This window comes from Mobula hypostoma, chromosome 20 (genome assembly GCF_963921235.1).
Source record: "Mobula hypostoma chromosome 20, sMobHyp1.1, whole genome shotgun sequence".
Classification (NCBI taxonomy): Eukaryota; Metazoa; Chordata; class Chondrichthyes; order Myliobatiformes; family Myliobatidae; genus Mobula; species Mobula hypostoma.
In genome coordinates this window covers 42,860,629-42,884,225 of record NC_086116.1, presented here as the reverse complement: position 1 = coordinate 42,884,225, position 23,597 = coordinate 42,860,629, and the positions used below count along the sequence as shown (strand labels likewise).

The 23,597-nt window shown below is 41.6% G+C and overlaps 1 protein-coding gene across 4 annotated transcripts in view; it reads right to left on the bottom strand.

Moving 5' to 3' along the window:
- Positions 1-23,597, bottom strand: part of sfmbt2 (Scm like with four mbt domains 2) — a 226,853-nt gene that overhangs the window by 139,355 nt on the left and 63,901 nt on the right. For 3 of the 4 annotated variants that reach the window (XM_063072736.1, XM_063072738.1, XM_063072737.1), the window contains exon 5: positions 7,995-8,078. The exons of the other annotated variant lie outside the window; for it this stretch is intronic. In XM_063072736.1, coding sequence (XP_062928806.1) covers positions 7,995-8,078 — 84 coding nt within the window. The remainder of the gene's footprint in view (positions 1-7,994; positions 8,079-23,597) is intronic. 4 annotated transcript variants of the gene reach the window in all.

Sequence of the window (23,597 nt, the reverse complement as noted above, 5' to 3'; positions counted from 1 at the left end):
CTGACCAACAATCTCACTTTAAGGACTCTTATCTTGTTATTTTATGCTCTCATTATTTATTGCTATTTATTTATATTTACATTTGCGCAGTTTGTTCTCTTCTTGGCTCTTGTTCTTTCATTGACCCAGTTTACAGTTACTATTCAATAGCTTTGCTAAGTATTTCTGCAGGAAAAAGAATCTCGGGTTTGGATGTGGTGACATGCATGTACTCTGATAATAAATTTTACTTTGAACTTTGAAATTCATGGAAACAGAACAAAGTACTTTTAGTTTTGCTTCAGCAACATTGTGAAACCTTCATGAAAAGTAAAAGTGACCTAGGAGAAAATGTGCAGAAACTGTTTCAAAAATATTTTAAAACAGTAAGTTGACCCCTACATCATGTCATTAAAAAGAAACCCCATAACTATTACGTTGGGTGCTTGCCAGAGTCTGAATGAAAGATGATGGCATATTGTATAAAATCATTTTACGGCTCAGTGGTCATGAAGCATCTTAAAACTAGTAAATGAGTGGAAAATTGTAATATACTGAAAATATTGTGTAAATAAAAGTACAAAATGTGGACAACTGGAACACAAGGATTTTAACGTTTAACTTAATATTTCAAAAGAAAGATCATTGAACTCTCTCAGTTTGCAGGTCACTAGTGACTTCAGTTTGTGTGGCTTGTGTGAGTCTGTACAAGACAACAGTACTTGCAGTAGCCTGAAGCTCATCATGAGATATTCTGTCAGGTGAAATTTCTCCATGCTGGGGAAAGATTTGATTTCAACACTGAGAAGTTTGGTAAGGTACATGGACGGGAGGAGTATGGAGGGCTGTGGACCAGGTGCAGGTAGATGGGACTAAGCAGCATAGCTTGGCATGGACTAGGTACAACAAAGGGCCTGCTTCTGAGCTGTGGTGTTCTACGACTCTATGAATCTCAAACTTGGAAGATACCTGTCAAGGCCTCTTCTGCCAGAGTCTGCTTGGGTCTTCTCTTTGCACATAGAAAATCTCTCTTTGCACATTTCTAAGCCATTTCCCCCTGCATTCGCTCTCTCTCTCTCTCTCTCTCTATGGCACTCAAAACTGCACATTGTTACTGTTTGGCTAACGTGAGGCGCATGCACATAAAATCTGGCACTCTACTGTGACTATTGCCCAGCCAAGCATCAACAGCTGTGTCCAATTGTGGCAGGTCCCAATAAAAATCATTCAGGGTCAGGTTTAGTGCTTGCTGCTGGGTGTAAACCACCTTAACAACATTAAATTGTGGATTTTGGCCAAGTTCACAATTTTGGGCTTCAGTGGCAAATGCAGCTATCCTCTAGTTCACCAGAAGCAGTCACAAAGCAATTGCTGCACATCTGATTCCAGAAGAATCTAATTCATTATCACTGAGATGACGCAATATTTGTTGGTTTACAGCAGTACAGTGAAAAGACATACAACTACTATGAATTACTAAAACAAATAAATGGTGTTAATAAAAAAAAGGAATAATGAGGTAGTGTTTATGGGCTCATGGAGGGCTCAGATATCTGATGTCAGAGGGCAAAAAGCTGTTTCTGAATTACTAAGAGTGGATGTTCAGGGCCAACGATTTAAAACAAAAGCAAAAAAATCAACCTGTTCACCTTTTCTACCCATCACCTCCCAGTTTCTTACTTGACTCCCCCTTCCCCACTCTCCCACATCTTCCTACCTGTCCTCTACCGGATTGTACTCTGCCCACTGCCCATCTTATTCTGACTTCAACCCCCTTCCTTTCCCATTCTGATGAAGGGTCTCAGCTCGAAACGTCGACTGTTTATTCCCCTCCATAGGTGGTGCCTGACTTGCTCAATTCCTCCAGCATTTTGTGCGTGTTGCCCAACCAAACCTAAAACACTGATCGCGGTAAGTAGCATCCTTGCAAAACGTACAACTCCAACCGTAACCAAAACTGCGTACAAATTTGAAGGAAGTACTTCAGTGCAGTCTACTTCCACTAAATTTAGGTTAAACTGGAACTAGAGGTTCAAAGTTCAAAGTAAAATTTATTATCAGAGTACATACATGTCACCACATACAACCCTGCGGGCCAATCTTATCATACCCATAGAATAGTAAGTGTATACTATAAACGTCACGAACTAGTAACTGTAAACTGTGCAAATGCAGATATAAATAAATAGCAATAAATAATGAGCATGAAATGTCAATAGAACAAAGTCTTTAAATGAGTGTACCTACTCCCTTTTGTTCAGGAGCCTGATGGTTGAGGGGTAGTAACTGTTTTTGAACCTGGTGGTGCAAGTCCTGAGGCACCTGTACCTTCTACCTGATGGCAGCAGTGAGAAAAGAGCATGGCCTGGGTGGTGAGGATCTTTGATGATGGATGCTGCTTTTCTGCAGTAACTTTTCATGTAGATGTGCTCAATGGTTGAGAGAGTTTTACCCATGATGTACTGGCCGAATTCACCAACTTTTGTCGGATTTTCCACCCAAAGGCATTGGTGTTCCCACACCAGGCCGTAATGCAGCCAGTCAGTACACTTTCCACCACACATCTACAGACGTTTGCCAAGGTTTTCGATGACATGCCAAACCTCCGCAGAATCCTGAGGAAGTAGAGGCACTGTTGTGCTTTCTTCACAATAATTATACAATGGGTCCAGGACAGGTCCTCTGAGATAGTGACACCCAGGAATTTAAAGGTACTGACCGTTTCCATCTCTGATCCACTCATGGACCTCTGGTTTCCCTCTCCTGAAGTCTACAATCAGTTCCTCGGTCTTATTGACATTGAGTGAGAGGTTGTTGTTATTACACCACTCAGCCAAGTTTTCAATCTCGCTCTTGTATGCTGATTCATCACCACCTTTGGTACAGCCCACAACAGTCACGTCATCAGCAAACTTGTATATAAATGTTGGAGCTGTACTTAGCCACGCAGTCACAGGTGTAAAGTGAGTCGAGCAGGGGGTCAAGTATATATCCTAGCAGTGCTACTGCACTGATGGAGATTGTGGAGGAGATGCTTCTGCCAAATAGAACTGACTGGGGTCAACAAGTGAGAAAATCCAGGATCCAATTGCACAAGGGGGTGTTGAAGCCCAGGTCTTGGAGTTTACAAATCAGTTTTGAGGGGACGATGGTGTTAAATACTGAGCTGCAATTGAAAAAGAACATCCTGATGTATGCATCTTTGCTGTCCAGATATTCCAGGGTTGTGTGAAGAGCCAGAGAGAAAGCAACTACTGTAGACCTGTTGCTTGGGTAGGAGAATTGAAGTGGATCACCATTCAGACAGGAGTTGATATGCTTCAGCACCAGCCTCTCAAACACTTCTTCACTGTGGACCTAAGTGCCACTGGGCGATAGTCATTGAGGCCGATGGGTACCACACACTGCCGGAGCGAGAGGTTGAACACACCAGCCAGTTGGTCAGCGCAGGTCTTCAGTACTCGGTCAGGTACTCCATCGGATTGGATGCTTTCCTTGGATTCACTCTCTTGACGGCAGCCCGCACGTCATCTACAGATACCGAGACCAATGGATCATTGGGAGGCATAGTGGTGCACAATGGATCCTCCCTATTCTGTTGGTCAACGCGAGCAAAGAAGACATTAAGCTCATCTGGACGCGAATCTCTGCCGTCCTCTATGTCGCAAGATTTAGTTTTGTAGGAGGTTATCGCATTTAAACCTTGTCACAGCTGTTGAGCACCCCTCTCCGATTCCAGTCTACTCCGGAATCTTCACTTCGCCTGAGAGATGGCTTTCCAGAGATCATACCTGCACCTCTTGTAGCATTCTTGATCTCCAAATCTGAATGCCTCTGATCTCGCTCTCAGCAGGTTCCAGATTTCATTGTTCATCCAGGGCTTCTGACTGGGGAAAACCCTGAATGATTTCGTGGGGACACGCTATCAGGGGGCACCTGACAGCGGTCTACAGATTATGAGGTGCATAGATAAGGTGAAAGCATATAGTCTTTATCTCAGGGAAGGGGCACTAAAAACAAGAGTACAAGTTTCAGATCAAAGGGCAGAGATTTGAAAGGAACAGTAGGTGCAGCCCCTTCGTACAAAGGGTGGTGCACATTTGTAATGAGCTGCCAGAAATAGCAGTTGGGGCGGGCACATTAGCAATGTTTAAACACTGTTTAGGCAAGAGCATGGACAGGAGAGGTTTGGAGGGCTACGGGCCAAATACGGGCAGATGAGACTAGCTCACTAGGCAATACAGTCAGTATGGATGAGTTGGACCAAAAGGCCTGTTTCCATGTTGTATGACTCTTTAACTAATACGTCCTTAATATTGCCAAGTTATAGTTTAGCTAATTTCACTTCCATGACTTCACTTTCAGAACTTAAAAGAAACATAAAGCTAACAACAGGAATTCTGCAGATGCTGGAAATTCAAGCAACACACATAAAAGTTGCTGGTGAACGCAGCAGGCCAGGCAGCATCTCTAGGAAGAGGTACAGTCGACGTTTTAGGCCAAGACCCTTCATCAGTACTCAAAACATAAAGCTACTTCTGATCTAATACAAACGCAATAAATTCTATCAGGATCAAGTGCTGAAACTGCAAAAATTCTGACTGAAACTAGATTGAACAAACCTTACTTATAGCACTCAAAGCAGATTAACAGTAGACATATTCCAATACGCAAGAGATTCTGCAGATGCTGGAAATCCAAGCAACACACACAAAATGCTGGATGAACTCAGCAGGCCAGGCAGCATCTATGGAAAAGAGTAAACAGTCCATGTTTCAGGCTGAGACCCTTCATCAGGACTAGAAAGGAAGGGAAAGTCATTCTTCTCCTCATTCTTTCCAGTCCCAATAAATGGTCTTGGCCCAAAACATCGACTGTTTACTCTTTTCCATAGATGCAGCCTGGTCTGCTAACTTCCTCCAGTATTTTGTGTGTGTAGCGAGAGGTTCAGTTGTTGCTCAGACCAGACATCAGAATGGAGAAGAAGAGTGATCTCACCGACTTTGACCATGGAGTGACTGCTGGTGCCAGACTGGTTGGATTGAATATCTCAGAAACTGTTGCACTCCTGAGATTTTCACACACAACAGTCTCTAGAGCTTATGGAGAATGGTGTGAAGAACAAAAAAAAATTCCAGCGAGAGGCATTTCTGTGGGCAAAAATGCCTTGTTAATGAGAGAGGTCAGAGGAGACTGGTTCAAGATGACAGAAAGGCAACAGTAACTCAGATAATCATGAATTACAATAGTGTGACGAAGAGTATCACGTCAAACCTTGAAGTGGATGGGCTACAGCAGCACAACGCCACACCAGATTCCACTCCTGCACCTAATAAAGTGGTCACTCAGTGTAAGTGTGGTTGTTTTACAGTGTCCAGTCATTGCAGCATTACCAAAATAATTCACCATTCATGTTATTGCTGCAAAAAGAGAACCTGTCTAGTGTTTGGGGAGCATATATTCATGAGGGAACATGGAAGGCGCATTTCCAACTTATGTCTTCAAAAACCCTATACTAACATAAAGCCTTAACATAAATGGCATGAACGTAGAGTCCTGACGAAGGGTCTTGGCCCCAAACGTTGACTGTACCTCTTCCTATAGACGCTGTCTGGCCTGCTGCGTTCACCAGCAATTTTTATGCGTGTTGCTTGAAATTCCAGCATCTGCAGATTTCCTTGTGTTAACACAGAGTTCTCTAAATTCCACTAATTTCTCCCCTCCACATTCAATTCCCTACTCTGCCCCCCCTCTCCTCACCGGCATATCACCTCTCCCTGGTGTTCCTCTTCCTTCCCTTCCTCCCATGGTCCATTCTCCTCTCCTATCAGATTCCTCCTTCTCCAGCTCTTTACCTTTTCCACCTATCACCTCCCAGCTTCTTGCTTCATTCCCCATCCCCCACCCACAAGGCTTCACCCATCACCTTCGAGCTTATTCTCCTTCCCCTCCCCCAACCGTACTTGGGCATCTTCCACCCTTCCTCTCCAGTCTTGTTGAAGGGTCTCAGCTTGGAATGTTGACCCTTTATTCCTCTCCATTGATGCTGCCTGACCTGCCGAGTTCCTCCAGCATTTTATGTGGGCTGCTCTGCAGAATCTCTCGTGTTTATAACATCGTGCATTGTTATCTGCTTTCACTTCCCCATTTACAACTTAACACGTTGTAAATGTTCTCAGCTTTTTACCAAGTTTTGAAGCTGCCTAGACAAGCAACACTAAACAAGGCATTTATGGCCTCACATACAGAATGGAATTCAAAACTAGTAAGATTTTCTGAAGTTTTTTTTTAAAACACAGGTAGAGTTCAGCGGTAGTATCGTGTCACACTTCTTGACGCAATACCTCAGGAAGGGTATCAAGTTACAGAAATCAGAGGATATTACAGGAAAATACAGGCCCTTCAGCCCACGATGTTGTGCCAATCACTCAACCAACTCCAAAATCAATCTAACCCTTCCCTCCTACTGAACCTCCCTATCTTTTTGCATCCATGTGCCTATCCCAGGGTTCCTTCAATGCCCCCTAATGCATCTGTGTCTGCCACCACCTCTGGTAAGTCATTCCACACATCCACCAGTCTTTATGTAAAGAACTTACCCCCCTCCAATCAGCTTTAAATTTTTTCCATTTGGAGTCTTTGAAAAAGGTGCAGGGGAGATTTGCTTTAATGTTATTAGGCTTGAGAGACAGCAGTCAAAAGATTATAGAAGCTTGGTTTATTCTCTTCATGCAAAGAGAATAAGAAATGAGTGGTGTAGTGGTTGGCACAATGCCAGTGACCCGCATTCAATTCCCATCATCATCTGTTAGGAGTTCCTACATTCTCCCCATGAATATGTGGATTTTCTCAGGGTGCTCTGGTTTCCTCCCACAGTCCAGAGATGTTCTGGTTGGTAGGTTAATTGGGCATTGTAAATTGTCCCGTGATTAGGTTGGGGTTGAATCGGGGTTGCTGGGTGGCGTGGCTCAAAGCCCATTCTGCACTGTATCTCAATATAAAATAGCTTCAATAGTGGTGTTCAAAAGCTTGATGGGAAAATATGACAAAAATGTTTCCACTGGTAGGACAGTCATGAATACTTTAAATATTAGATAAAAGCAGAAGATGACAGATTTAAACTACTTCAGTTATTTATAATGTACTCTCTAAACTTTTAGCATGAGCAAATTTCAAAAAGGGAAAGAGATCTGTCCTTAAATATGTAAATTTGGCTGTGCTATGGGAAAGATGATGGCTAATTGGCAGGTATTTTCCCCCCCAAGAGCCACCACTGACATTATCCTATCAGATGGCCTCCAAGATCCATGATTGTTTGTTGTCATTCTTCAGTACATAAGTGTAAAGGAGAATGAAATGATTGTTACTGCGGATCTGATGCAGCATGAAAAAACACAATAAGTATAAAGAACACAATAAATATAAATATAAAGCAATCATATAAAACAGAATGTACAAGTAACTGTTATATACTGTACAGACACCGATTGTATGTGTAGGTTTCCTCAGATAAGTGAGGCATTTTATGTTTAACGAAATCGATAACACATTTTATTGAACTCCAAAACCAACATAAAAGTGTGCTAAAAATCCTTTAACGTAAAAACGTCATCATTTCAGACCAGCTTCTTAAAGCAAAACCCCAAACCCATGTCTGTGGTTGTGAATTATGTACATTTCTCCCAATTATGTTACCCTACATATCAACATAAAGTGACATCTGATGTGTATGTAGTGGTGGTGGGGATCGGTGGGGGGGGGGGGTTCATGAGAGGAGGTGCTGATCAGCCTGACGGCTTTGGGGAAGTGACTGTTTTTGAGTCCAGTGGTCCTGGCTCGGACGCTGTGTAGCCTCTTCCCTGATGGGAGTGGAACAAAGTCCATAAGCAGGGGTGGGTGGGACCCTTCATGATATTGCTGAGTCTTTTTTCCCCTGGCACCTGTTTACATGCAGTATGTGTGTCCTTGATGGCAGGTGGGCCGGCGCCGGAGATACACTGGTCAGTTTTAATTACCGGTGTCGAGCCTCCCTATCTGCCGCGGTGCAGTTTCCCGACCACAGTATGACGCAGCACGTGAGGATGCTCTCCACTGTGCATCTGTAGAAGATCATGAGGATTAGTGTGCAGACAGCAGCTCTCTTCATCTTCAGTAGTACTATCATCTATACTTGGTTTGGTTGCAAGAGAAACAAAGATATAACATTATCTTATGGACAATGCTGATGTGAAAAAAAATCCATTCATCTAACCTTTGTCGAAAAGCACATGGTAACCCTGCTTGCAAATGCGCTTACAGAATTCTTTATGTATCTATTACCCAGTTGATAGGATTTGACTCCTTGTGCCAGAACTGAGGTTTAGTCCATCCCTTCGAAGATTTCCAGAGACTTTATGATGGGCTGAGTCACACACACGTCTCGGGTTTCTGGTCCTACAGAAATCAAAGTTCTGCAGATGTTCATTCTGTGGCTCTTCCACCTGCCAAGACAGGTTTCACTTCAGAGTAGCCAGTCACAGTCTGAGGTCATACCCACTCTGTGATGACTTTTGTCAGCTCGGCATTGTGCCATTACAGCCAGTGGCCACTCTATCAGCTACCTCCTGTATGGTCAAAGTCACTGACATTACTTTTCTTCCCCGTTCTGACGTCTGGTCTGAACAACAACTAGAAACACCAACAGATTCGACAGCAAGTCTAGCAACAGTTCAGTGGGTCAGAAGTGCCGGCTTTCGACCTCCCGTACACTTCTGGCTTCCACATGGCAAAGTTCAAGTTCAGGTATGGATGCCAAAAACAAGCTGAATATCAGATGACACCACCTTTGGAACTTGCATACGCAGAGGACCCTGACCTGGGCTATCACTGCACTCAACAGCTCAAGTTTATTCTATGGCTTAATGCCTGGTCAATGAAACTGAGAGACTGCGACACTCCTCATCTTAAATATAGGTTTTGTAACACTGTACGTTTAAAAACTATTATTCACAAGAAGTAATAAAAGCAATTAGTAACACTCAATGATACTTACTGAATGCATCATGCACGGCTAAAAGACAAAATGCAATTTTATCCAATCACATGAAAGAGCAGAGTGCTGTACTCATCTGTACTGATTGTCTAGATTGCTTTGGTTCATTAATTATCATTTGATTTGATTTTCAATTATTTAATTTCCTTTTGAATTTTATATCCTAATGAATCTTCTTCAAGCACTCTTTAACTTGCTTTGTAATGTATACAATCAATTCCATTTAATTGGAGCACATTGGGACCAGTACATTTTGCCCCAGTTAAGCAGCTGCCCCAATTAGCCAAAGTTTTATAGAAATAGTTAAAAAGGTATAAAAGACAAACTGCTATTTAACCGAGCAACAATTTATGTACTTAAATGAAATACAGAACAAATTTGAACACTATCAGGCTGGTGGTGTCCGTCGTATCTGACGATGATGGGAAACCTATACGGTGAAGTTTTTAAAGTGGAAAAGCCGTTGCCCTAAGGAGCTCCACTCTCTCGACCTCGGAAGTCTGGGTCCAGTGGTAAAAGTAGTCATCACAATTGGCTTCTTCCTTGCTTGCAGTGGATGACCAAGACTTCTTCTGAGCCTCGTCATGCTCTTCGCTCTCCACAGAGCATTGCAGAACCCCCTTCCTGGCCTTTAGATCTCATTATTGATCTCATCCAACCAGTCCGCCAGTCGACTTTGCATGCTAGGACAGGCTTGTCCTTATCTCACCAGGGCACCAGATCCGCTGATTACCCTCACTTAATATAGCCCACCTGTCAAAGCAGTGCACCGGGATGTGGCCACTGTCATATGCACACAGCTACTTAGAGCCACAGATGAGAGCTGAGAGTCCAGTGCAGCCCCAAGGTTAGTGATCTGCCCCAGTACCAATACCACTACATTACTATGAAACTCTGTGACATTCAAGACGATTGTCAATACCTTCAAATTCTTCGTAGTTTCTAACTTGTTGAAGTAGTATAATTGTTTTATTTTCACTCTCAGCTGTTTCTGCCATCTCCAAGCCTGAATGCTTGAAACCACAACGTGCAAAGCACATTACTGCTTATTTCTCACCAACTATCAGTGACAAAAATCACTGTTTTTTTGAATACAAACACACACAACTGACACTACTTAAGAAGTGTTTGCTCTAAGTACGGTGCTGTGTCTAATGCCCACATATATGCATGCGATTGACACTAGTTAGAAGCTGTTCGGCAGAAATCTCCTGTCTCAATTAAGCAGAATAGTGTCCCAAATAAACAAAGGTAATCCCAGCTATTTTTGATTAGTTTTTGTTGTTTAAGAGTTGTCCCAAATAAGCAAGACCGCCCTGACTGTCCGATAACTCAATTTTCTGGAATTCACTGTATTACTAAATCATTGCTGAATAAAAATTCTCCTCAGAACTTCAAGCAACACACAAAGTTGCTGGTGAACGCAGCAGGCCAGGCAGCATCTCTAGGAAGAGGTACAGTCGACGTTTCAGGCCAAGACCCTTCGTCAGGACTAACTGAAGGAAGAATTAGTAAGAGATTTGAAAGTGGGAGGGGGAGGGAGAGATCCAAAATGATAGGAGAAGACAGGAGGGGGAGGGATGGAGCTAAGAGCTGGACAGGTGATTGGCAAAGGGGATATGAGAGGATCATGGGACAGGAGGCCCGGGGAGAAAGACGGGGGGGGGGGAACCCAGAGGATGGGCAAGGGGTATAGTCAGAGGGACAGAGGGAGAAAAAGCAGAGTGAGAGAAAGAATGTGTGTATAAAAATAAATAACGGATGGGGTACGAGGGGGAGGTGGGGCATTAGCAGAAGTTAGAGAAGTCAATGTTCATGCCATCAGGTTAGAGTCTACCCAGACAGAATAGAAGGTGTTGTTCCTCCAACCTGAGTGTGGCTTCATCTTTATATCTTTACAATCCATTATTTATTTGATGTGTGTTGCTTGAATTTCCAGCATCTGCAGAATTCCTGTTGTTTGTCCTCAGAACTTCATTTCTTTTTTTTAAATATAGCACATTCTGACAACCATATAATTTGTGTTTTCAATGCATTGTTGGAGATCTCTTTTCACATGTAATTTCACTCCACCATAGCCAAAGTTCACATTGTAGCTTCACTAAATTACATTTAAGATGCTTTTACAACATAGAACACCGCAGTACAGTATAGACCCTTCTGCCCACAATGCCGTGCTGAACTTATGACCTACTATAAAATAAATCTAATCCTTCCCTCTTGCGCTCCCTCCATTTTCCTAACATCCATATGGCTATCTAGGATTTTCTCATTTTTCATTTTTAAATCTTTTTATTAATTATTATTGAAAATCAACAAAAAACATTAATCAAGTCAACATATCAATATGTACAATAAGAATTAAATTATCAAATAATTGATTAACAAAGCTAAACGATATATCAATAGTAAGAAGAAAAATCAAAATGTTAAAACTATTTTTTTTGGAAACAAAAAGGAAAAAAGAACTCCTACTAACTAAAACAAAAAAAAAACCCTACTAACAAAAATAACGATTAAAAAAAGAACCATTCGGGGCACAACCCCAGAGCTAACCATCATACAAGCTTCCATAAAAGAAAAACATCAATCTGCCAACCAAATCCATTTACACAGTAATCAGAAGGGAACCATCTTAATTAACTCAAAGCAAATGATAATAGCGCGCAAAAGAACCCCAAATTTTCTTAAAGTCAAATCAAGGATCAAAAGTGCGACTTCTCATTTTCTCCAAACTAAGACATAGCATCACCTGAGCGAACCACTGTATCAAAGTGGGAGCAGAGGCATCTTTCCATTTCAATAAAATAGCCCTTCTGGTCAATAATGTGACAAATGCAATTACATGTTGGTCTGATATAGAAATACCATGAATATATTGAGGAACTATACTGAACAAAACTATTAATTTATTAGGTTGTAAATTAATTTTTAAAGCTTTAGAAATTGTAGAGAAACCAGATTTCCAAAACTGTTTCAATATAGAACACGACCAAAACATGTGTGTCAATATAGCTGTCTCAGTTTTACATCCATCACACTGACTATCAACATTAGGAAATATTTTAGACAGTCTGTCCTTTGCCAAATAGTACTGATGTACAATTTTAAATTGAATTACAGAGTGACTGGCACAAATCGAAGAAGAGTTAACCAACTTCAAAATTCGCAACCAATCCTCTGTTATCAAGGTCATGTTAAGCTCTCTTTCCCAATCTTGCTTAATCTTAAGGATAATTGTACTGTTGTAATAGTAAATTATAAATTTTCCCAATAAAACCTTTCACTAAAGGATTCATTTTTAAAATAATGTCTAACAGGTCAGAATCTTGTACACACGTTTGTATATATGGAAAATTACTTAAATATTCTTGTAAATGTCTGACCTGAAGATATTGCAAGAAATGTGAGTACGAGAGAGAATATTTAGTTACTAATTTCTTAAAAGACATCAATCTGCCTTCTTGAAACAGATCCATGAAGGAATAAACTCCCTTATTCCTCCAAAGAGGAAAATTTCTCCAGGATTTTCTTAAATGTCCCTATTATATCTGCCTCTACCACCGTCCTGGCAGGGCATTCTATGTACACACTATATTGTGTAAAAAAAGAGACAACATTTTTAAATTTTAAAAAAATCATTAACATCCAATAATATTAAGAGACAGTGAACGGTTTATCAAATCTGCCCTCAATCTTCTTCGTACCAAGGAATAAAGTCCTAACCTATTAAATCTTTCCTTATAATCTCAGGTCCTCCAGTCTGGGCAACATCCTTGTAAATTTTTTCTGTACTCTCTCAACCTTATCTATAACTTCCTTGAAGGTAGGTAACTAAAACTGCACACAGTACTCCAAATTATCACCAACATCTTATAAAAATTCAAAATACCATCTCTAGTACTCAATATGCTGATTTATGAAGGCCAATATGCCAAAAACTTTCTCTACAATATTATCTACCTGTGCCACCACTTTGAATGAATTATGGATCACGGCTCCCAGATCCCTAGTGTTCACTGTGTAAGATCTACCCTGGTTGCTCCTACTGAAGTGCAACACCTCGTACTTGTCTGCATTACATTCCATCTGCCACTTTTTAGCTCACTTTTCCAACTGGTCCAGATACTGGTGCAAACTCCAAGAGTCTACCTTGCTGTCCACTACACCACTATTTTCGGTGTCATCTGTAAATTTGCTGATCCAGTTAACCACATTATCATCCAGATCATTGATAAAGATGACAAACAGTATCAGACCCAGCACCAATTCCTGCAACGCTCCTCTAGTCACAGGCCTCCAGCTAATGAGGTAATCATCTACTACCACTCCCTGTCTTCTCCCACAAAGCCAATGTCTAATCCAATTTTACCATCTTAGCTCGAATGCCAAGCAACTGAAGCTTCCTGACCAACCTCCCACGTGGGACCTTGTCAAACGTTTTGCTGAAGTCCATATAGACAACATCAATTGGCTTGCCTTCAGTAACTTTCCTGGTAAATTCCTTGAAAAACTATAAGAATTGGGTAGACACAAGCTACCACGCAGAAAGTCATGCTGACTATCCCCAATTAGTCCATGTCCACCCAAATACTCATATCTGGGTCTCATAGAATACCAACCAATAACTTTCCCACTACTGATGTCAGGCGCACCAGCCTAGAATTTCCTGGTTTATTTTTAGAGCTCTTCTTAAACAGCTGAACATTAGCTATCCCCCAATCCACCCAGTAACTCACCTGTCACTAAGGCTGATTAAAATATCTCTGCTAGGGCCTCTGCCTCCCACAGGGTCCGAGGGAACATCTCTTCAGGCCCTGGAGATTCATCCACCCTAATTTGCCTCAAGACAACAAGCACCTCCTCCTCTGTAATCTATACAGGGTTCATGACTTCATTGCTGCTACCCCTCACTTCTATACACTCTGGCCATCTCCAGAGTAAATTCAGATACAAAAATCCATTTAAGATCCCCCTCATCTCTTTTGGTTCCACACATATATTACCATTCAGATCTTCCAGGGGCCCAATTTTGTCCCATACAATTCTTTTGTTCTTCACATATCTGTAGATTTCCTTAAGATTTTCCTTCACCTTGTCTAAGGCAACCTCATGTCTTCTTTCAGCCTTCCTCATTTCTTTCATAAGTGTTCTCTTGCATTCCTTATACTCCACAGGTACCTCATTTGTTCCCAGTTGCCTAGACCTGCAAAGCACCTACTTTTGTTTCTTAACCAGGGTCTCAATGTTTCTTCAAAACTGATGATTCCTAAACCTGCTTTTTTAACTTTTTATTCTGACAGGCACATACAAGCTTTGTACTCTCACTTTTGAAGGCCTCCCATTTACCAAGTACACCTTTGCCAGAAAACAGCCTGTCCAATCTACACTTGGCCAGATCCTTTCTGATACCACCAAAATTGGCCTTTGTTCAATTCAGAATCTCGACCCATGGACCAGACCTATTTTTTTCCATATTTACTTTGAAACTAATGGTATTATCACTAAACACAAAGTGCCGCCCTACACAAATTTCTATTATCTGCCCTGTCTTATTCCCTAAAGGAGATCAAGTATCGCACAGTCATTGGAACTTCTGTGTATTGATTAAGGAAACTTTCCTGAACACTTTTGACAAACTCTATCCCATCTAGTCCTTTTACAGTTTAGGAATCCCAGTCAATATTTTGCAAGTTAAAATCACCTACTGTAACAACCTTACGTTTCTTGCAATAGTCTGCAATCTCACTACAGATTTGTTCCCCTAAATCCCTCAGACTTTTGGGTGGTCTATAATACACAGTAATTTACATGGTCATACCCATCTTATTCCTCAGTCCCCCCCCCCCCATAAAGCCTCACTAGATGAGTTCTGCAACCTGCCCTGACTGAGCACTGCCATGATATTTTCCCTAATATCGCCACCCCTCCCCCTTTAATCCCTCCAGCTCTGTCGCATCTAAAACAAAGTACTCCGGAATATTGAGCTGCCAGTCCTGCCCCTTTTGCAACTAAGTCTCACTAATTGCTACCACATAATTCCATGTGTTGATCCATGCCCTGAGCTCATCTACCTTTCCTACAATAATTCTTACATTGAAATATACACCACTCAGAACATAAGTCCCACCAAGCTCAAGCTTTTGATTTCTGACATTTTCCTGGGGTTTTAACAACACCTGTCTCCACAACCTCTCCACCATCCGTTCTGGCACTCTGGTTCCCATTCCCCTGCATCTCTAGTTTAACCATTCCCCCCACCCCCTTTTTGCAGCACTAGCAAATCTTCCCACTAGGATATTGGTCCCCCTCTAGTTCAGGTGCAAGCCGTTTCTTCTGTACAGATTCCACCTTCCCCGGAAGAGAGTCCAATGATCCAAAATTCTCACATTCGCCCCCCTGCCCTTCACCAACCGTTTAGCCATGTGTTAAACTGTATGGTCTTCCTATTTCTGATCCCCCTAGCATGTGGCACAGATAACAATCCTGAGATCACAGCCTTGGTGGTCCTGTCCTTCAGTTTGGCACCCAACTCCCGGAACTCACTTTGCAGAACCTCATCGCTCTTCCTACCTATATTATTGGTACCTACATGGACCATGACCTCTAGCTGCTCACCCTCCCACTTAAGAATGCTGAGGACTCAATCTATGATGTCCCAGACCCTGACACCTGGTAGGCAACGTACCACCCAAGAATCTCGACAGAACCTACAATCCATTCCCCATCACCACTGCCTGCCTCTTCTCCCCACTTCCCTTCCTTTTCACAGAGCCAGACCTGGTGTCGGAGACCTGAGAGCTGTGACTTCCCTCTGCTAGCTCATCCTCCACCCAACAGCATCCAAAGTAGTATGCCTGTTGTTGAGAGGGATGGTCACGGGGGTACTGTGCACTAGCTGTTTAACCCCTTTCTCCTTCCTGTCTATCATCCAGTCTCGTAAATCCTGCTCCTTGGGTGTAACTACCTTTTCACATGTCCTATCTATCATCCCCTCAGCCTCCTGAATGATCTGGAGTTCATCCAGTTCAGTTCCAGCTCTAAACCCAGCATGACAGAAGCTGGAGGTGAACTCATTAGGGACACTGGAGGTCTCCCTGCCTTCCCATGTCCCACAGGAGATGCATTCGACTATCCTGCCTGGCATCCCTACTGTTCTATCTGTGAAAATATAAAAGAAACAATAAATAAACTGGGGTGGGGGGGGGGAACATCTAACTACAGCTTTTTCACTTTCTCTCACTCAAGCCTCTCCTTACTGAAGCCTCGAAGGGCTCAAGTCTCAAATGACCACTCTAACACCGAACACTCCAACAAATGCCACTCCACTTGCCTCTGCCTTACTTTTATTTGTTCTTGCCAATCAATCCCGATTGTTGATTGGCTGCTTTTCAAATGCCATAATGCCGCAAATCAATGCCTTAAGTACTCAGTCGACGAACCTGAGTGAGCTACATATTCACACGCTCCCAAGCGCTGATTGGCCACTGTTCAAAAACATTGTTGACCATATCTACAGGCTTTAATGCGTTGAGTGGCACCACATGATTGGCTGACTGGATATTTGTATTAACCAGCACATGTACAGGTGTACGTAATAAAGAGGCCACTGGATGTATTTAACTACTCATTATATAACTACAGCAAGAAATTGAATCCATTGTCCATGTATCTGCCTGGGACAATGCTTAAACATGCAAGCACAATCAAAATGATGAGGGAAAGAGAAAACACTGATCTTGAAAATATGTCAAAAACAAAGCAGTTACTGAACTGGTTGGATAGGAATATGTGCAAAGCTTTGCATCTTCTGGCTATTCACTTTTGATGAATGAAATGCAGCAGGGTATTCAACAGAGATTTTCCATTCAATAACAGAAGCGGCAAGCATTTTAAACTGTAGCTCAGCACTTAGGCACAGATTAGCCCACAAAGCCCCACAATCCTAGTAATTAGGTCCCTTGTTGTTGAATATCTTTGCTACTGTGTGCTAATTGCACCACTGAAGTTCCATTATAAAAAATACATTCATTACAAAAAAGGCTGGTGAGCAAGCCGAAATGACAAATCACGGCCCTTAGTTTAAAATTTTTTGCTGTTCTGGACATATCCGCTCTGCAAACAAAATAAAGCAGAGGATGGATTGGTACCACCGAAAGATTCCAACCAGAGTAACACTCACTATTAGTTAAAATGAGAGAGAGAGCAAGAGAGAGCGCGAGTGAGAGAGAGAGCACGAGAGCGACAGAAAGAGCAAGTGACAGAGAGCGAGAGAGAGAGAGCACGCGCGAGCGAGAGCAAGAGAGAGAGCGTGCGAGAGTGAGAGGAAGAGAGAGAGCGTGCGAGAGTGAGAGGAAGAGAAAATCACCACATCAACAGAAATTTAGGGATTTTCACACATATGGTTCATCTCAGGAAGCGATATACTTATCAGTGAATTATAGCTCATTACTGCAAATAGGAGAACAATGAATGACAATGAAGTGTCACACACAGCTGGTCCACTTTCTGCCTGCCAGGCCCAGCTGGCATTTGGATAAACTCTCTCACGTTCAAAAACCTTTTTACATTATAACTTTCATTTGTATTTACAAGTGAAAGTAATTAGTTTAAAGTACTCCAGGGAGGTACTACAGGCATTTTCAATGCTTATTACTAACCTTCTGATTCTAGCGTCACTGTAGAGTAACGGTTAGCGTGTCGCTATTACAACACAGGGTGTCGAAGTTTGGAGTGTAATCCCAGTGTCCTCTGTAAGGCGTTCATACGTCCTCCCCATGGAACACTTGGGTTTCTACCAGGTGCTCCAGTTTCCTCCCACAGTCCAAAGACGCACCAGTTTGAATGTTAACTGGTCATTGTAAATTGCGCTGTGATTTGGCTAGGGTTAAATCAGGGGTTGCTTAAAGGGCCAGAAGAGCCTATTCTGCACTGTATCTCTAATTAGATAAAAACATACTCTGGAAATTCAGAGCAACATACAGAAAATGCTGGAGGAACTCAGCAGGTCAGGCAGCATCTATGGAGGGGAATAAGTATTTGATGTTTTTGGCCAAGACCCTTCATCAGGACTGGAAAGGAAGGGGGAAGAATCAAATTTAACTTATACAAATTTAACTTGTTTTACCCTCTCCTTGGATGCTAAAATTCTGATGAATCTTTCCAGTATTTTCTGTTTTCGACCCCATTCACAAGGTTCTTTTGGTAGGTAAATAAACATATATCTCTACCTTTCATTAGCAAGGGTATACGATCATGAATGACTTCAAAACTATACACAGTGGCCACTTATTAGATACACCTGCTCATTAATGCAAATATTGTGTGGTCCTGAGATCCCAAGAGCGATGCTGTCTGGAGCTATGCTCCTGGTAGGGTCACCCATGGTGGTCAGGTGGCCCCTGACAAAGAACAATCCAACCAAAACCTCAACGGTGGAACAGACGGACGAAGTTACTTCGAACTCAATGGCTGTGAAGGTGGATGAAGGCTGCAACAAATCCATCAGCTCCAATCGTCGTGGTTTCCATGCCATTGGAATCAGTTGGTTGATTTGTGAAGTATCGTGTGCTTCTTGGAGTGCAACATCAAGTACACGTTAAACAAATACACGCACAGGCGTCTTCACTCTGTGGGCCACTTCTTCAGAATGAAGACCATCATCCTCGACCTCGAGGGATAGCCATGACGATGAATGCAAATATATAATCAACTAATCATGTGGCAGCAGCTCAATGCAAAAAAGCATGCAAGCGTGGTCAAGAGCTTCAGTTGGTCAGAATGGGGTGGGGGGGGGAAGAAATGTGACCCAAGTGACTTTGCCTGAGGAATGATTGTTGAGGCAAGACTGGGTGGTTTGAGTATCTCAAGAACTGCTATATTCCTGGGACTTCCACACACCACAGTCTCCAGAGTTTATAGAGAACAACTTGAAAAACATACACTGTGGGCGAAAACAGCTTGTTAATGACAGAGGTCAGAGGAGAATGGCCAAATGGGTCCATGCTGACAGGAAGGTGACAAGTAACTAGATGTTACAAAAGTGATATGCAGAAAAGCATCTATGAGCGCACAGCACATCACATCTTGACGTGAATGGGCTAGGGCAGCAGAAGACAATGAATATACACTCAGTGGCAACTCTTATTAGGTATCTCATTTATAATATCTGCAGAATCTGTTGTGTTTTTAAACTTGTATATCAATGATTTTGGGTTTTCAAGCCTTTGACCAGAAATGCTAACCCTGCTCATCTCTTTCGCTATGGGTTCTGCTTCTTTTTTTTTTGAGTATTTCCAATATTTATTAATAATAACTTAGTTATAGAGCACTTTTTATACAAATGATGCACTTCAAAATGATTTACAATAGGATAACGTGCAAACATGAGCATAAAAGGCAAAAAAAAATGTTAGTTAAATCAAGGTTAAATACTTTGAACTGGTGTTTACATGTGTCAACTAAGTCTGCATCTCTTGTAGTTTTAAGTATCGAGTTCCACAGTTTAGGGGCATAGTTCAAGAAAAGCTGACCTTCCAATTATTTTTTGAGGGAGATTGTTTAAATTTATGACACCCATGGAAGACAATCTGAGATCTGTTTCAGTTTTTGATTACAATATCCTCAGACTTGCCTCTGTCATTCAGTATCAGTAATCTTATCAAGTCAGATAAAGCTTCATTCCTATTCAGAACTCAGGAATATAAAATAAGCTAAATGCCTGCACCTGTGGAATCATTTTTGGTCTGCTTCTGGCACAGATCAAAAGACTGCCTACTCATTCTGAGAACTGATTTACCTATGCAAATCTATTTATTTGCGGTGACTTTCTCCCCCATACCATTAATTCTGATCTGCTGACTTGGCAGAGTTCAACACTACCTGTTCTCATATCAGTCTTGGGTAGGAACAAGGAATAAAACAGATTTTTGATCTAACAGTAACGACTCTAAAGTTCACGATATGGGTGTCAGCTACTATGCAAAGTTAAGCTATGTTCAGCAACAAACTGCTAAAACCTCAATGGAGAATGATACACATTTTTCTCAGAAAACAGTATGTTTCAATATAGGACACATAATTTGAGATAGAAGTCAACGAGTTAGATTGTGTACTGTTTATCTCAGAACCACATAACTGAAAATATTTGTTTGCCACTCTGCATTGTTAACATTGATATATTACACCTATTGTTTAGAAACAGAAAGATGAGAATGGCCGTATCTGGATCAAATACAGCCCTTCATAGGCGACCTTTCACCTGTGAATCTGTTGGCATCACATACTGTGTCCAGTGCTCCCGGTGTGGCCTCCTGTATATTGGGGAGACCCAACATAGAATGGAAGACTGCTTCGCTGAGCACCTATGCCTCGTCCACCAGAAGGGGCGGGATCTCCCAGTGGAAACCTATTTTGATTCCACTTCCCATTCCCATATGTCAATCTAGGGCCTCTTCTACTGTCACGATGAGGCCACACTTAGGTTGGAGGCACAACCCCTTCTATTCTGTCTGGGTAGCTTCAAAATTGATGGCATGAACATCGATTTCTTGAACTTCTGGTAATGCACCCACCCCCTCACCATGCCTACCCATCACCTCACCTCCCTCTGGTGCTCTTTCTTCCAGGGCATTTTGTCCTCTCCTATCAGAATCCCCATTCTCCAGCCCTGTATCTCTTTCTCCAATCAACTTCCCAGCTCTTTACTTCACTCCTCTCCCTCCCAGTTTCACCTATCAGCTTGTGCCTCTCTCTCCCCACCTTTTAAATCTACTCATCTTTTTTCCTCCAGTCTTACAGAGGGGTCTTGGCCCAAAACGTTGACTATACCTTTTCCATAGATGCTGCTTGGCCTGCTGAATTCCTCCCAACTTTTTGTGCGTGTTGCTTGGACTTCCAGCATCTGCAGATTTTTTCTTGCTTGTGATTGGATTCCTTCATATGCAGTGTTTATTTTGGAGTTATGTGATAGAAATTCAGCTAGACTGCACTGAACCCAACATTGCCTACCATCGAGTAGAAGACGCAAGAGCCCTTTCAGTCTTTGATTACAATATCCACAGGCCTTTGCTTCTGTCATTCAGCATCAGTAATCATACCAAGTCACAAAGGTTCACTGAATCTCCTGCCAACCAATCTCTGATTGGCCCTGAACATCTCACCCAATGAAAACTCCAAAGTCTCTTAACAGAGACTCTCATTGAAACTTTCTTTGACTCATTGTGTAGTGATGATCCAAGAAGGAAGGAAGATGAAGTGAGCTATTTTAATTAGCTCAGGTATATTAAGAGATGTCCATGGTCAAGTATCTGAACATTGTGTTTGCAAATGGAAGGCAAAGACAGCATTCTTAATGGAAACATGTTGGTATAGCTGGAGTCCTCTATTCCACAGGCACTGAAGAAGCAAGGCCAAAGGAATCATTGCATTATTGGATTATTCCTTTCCATTTCATGTTCATGATCAGGTGATCAACAGTTTGTATGCTTCATTGGCCTTTCAAAGCTGAACAGGTTATACTGGCACCAGAAAAGGCTTGCCCCCCGCACACCCTTGTGTTAATTGTTAATGTAAAATGCCTCATTTCAGTTTCGATGCTCATATGATAAATAAGAGTTTGGTTTGTGAACCGGAGGGAAATCCAAAGTTATATTTCTATTTTTCTTTCATCTCTCAATGCCAATTTGTATATCCCCAAACATGAACAAACATCTCAACTGCGAGAGAGAAATCAATTCTATTCGCGCGTGTGTGTGTGTGTGTGTGTGTGTGTGTGTGTGTGTGTGTGTGTGTGTGTGTGTGTGTATGTATGTATGTGTATGTGTCTACACAGGAATGCTTTCAAAAAAATAATAGAAGGTTTCTAAACATCAAAAATTACTATAAAGAGCAGTAAACAGTTAAAAAAACTAAATCAAATCAGTATTTGGCATGATTACCCTTTGCCTTTAAAACTGCATTGTACTGTATGACAAGATCATTTAAAAGCATCTCCATTGCATCACAATGATCAAGACTGACCAGGAAAAAACATATTGCAATATACAAGATGAGGAATGATTTCTTAACAGATTAACTTCAAGCCATTTGATACAACTACAGGTAGTAAGTGCCTCACAGCCGGAAGGCAAGGCTGCCGTCAGTTTTATTATCTTTTTTTAAAAAACAGCACTGTCAAGATGCAAGGAATGGAACAAAACGAGAAAGTGGAACATTTGTTCTATACAGCGAACTTTCCCCCTCCCTCAGATAACAAAAAGGTTTTAATTAAATAGTGAGTAAACCACATAACAGTTCCATTTTGAATAGGCAAGTAAAAAAAAGCCTTAATTCTTGAAGCCAGTTTAGGAATAATGAAACTATGTAAAGTAAATAAATAGTTTCTAATGTAGTAGTCAAAAACTGCTTTTTCTTCCAAAAAGATTTTCCCTTGATCGTCCCTATCACACATACTGAAAACTCTAGAATACAGGTTTTCGTCAATGCTATTTTAAAACTACTACTAAAAATTAAAGAATCATGAGAACTATCACGTACCCCACACTTCTCTCACTGCCTTGGAAAAGCTCCAACATAATTAAAGACCCCACCCACCCGAGACATTTTCTCTTCTTCTTTCTTCCCAAGGGCAGAAGATACAAAAGCCTGAAAGCACGTACCACCAGGCTCAGGAAAAGCTTCTTTCCCACTGTTATCAGTTTCCTCGTACAGTACACGACTCTTGCCTTCACAATCTCCTCTTAAGGTCTTGCAGTTTATTGTATCCCTGCACTGAACATTCTCTGCATCCTTGTACTATCTCAAATGCACCGTTGTAATGAAATTATTTGTATCGATGATATGGTGCTGTATGCAAGACAAGTTTTTAAACTACCTCTGTAAACATGACAATAATAAACCAACTTACTGATTCATCATGTCTTTCAGATTTCTGAATAAAATTCTTTACTAAAGATTAATGCTAAATGTTCTGGTTAGGCTGAGACCAAAATCAAGGTACTGGAGTTAGCCCTAATTCAGTGTGTTATCAAGTTCAAGTTTATTCTCATTCAACCGTATACACGTTTACTACCAAACTAAACAACATTCCTCTGCATCAAGGTGCACAATGCAGTACATATAACTCACACACAAAGAAATATTACTACAAACAAATTAATAAATATTAATAGATTCCAGAAGATTGATATCTAGCTTAAAGTGCATTTACGATACAAGTTTAAAATGTGAAAAGAATAATACTACTGGCAATGCACACGTGATGAGACCTGGGTGGTGGCAGGCAGATCACTCAGTAGACTCACAGCCTGGGGAAAAAGCTATTTCCCATCCTAACAGTCCTTGTTCTAATGCTACGGTACCTCTGCCTGGTGGTAGGGGATTAAAGAGATAGTAGGATGATGGATCATAGAATCATACTGCACAGATATTGGTCCTTTGATCTACCAGTTCCATGCCTACCATTAAATACAAATCCAAGCTAATCCCATTTAACAGCACTCGATCAGCACCAGCCTATGAAACCTTGGCGATTCAAGGCTTCACCCAGATGTTTCTTAAACATTGTGAGCTTACCCGATCCCATACC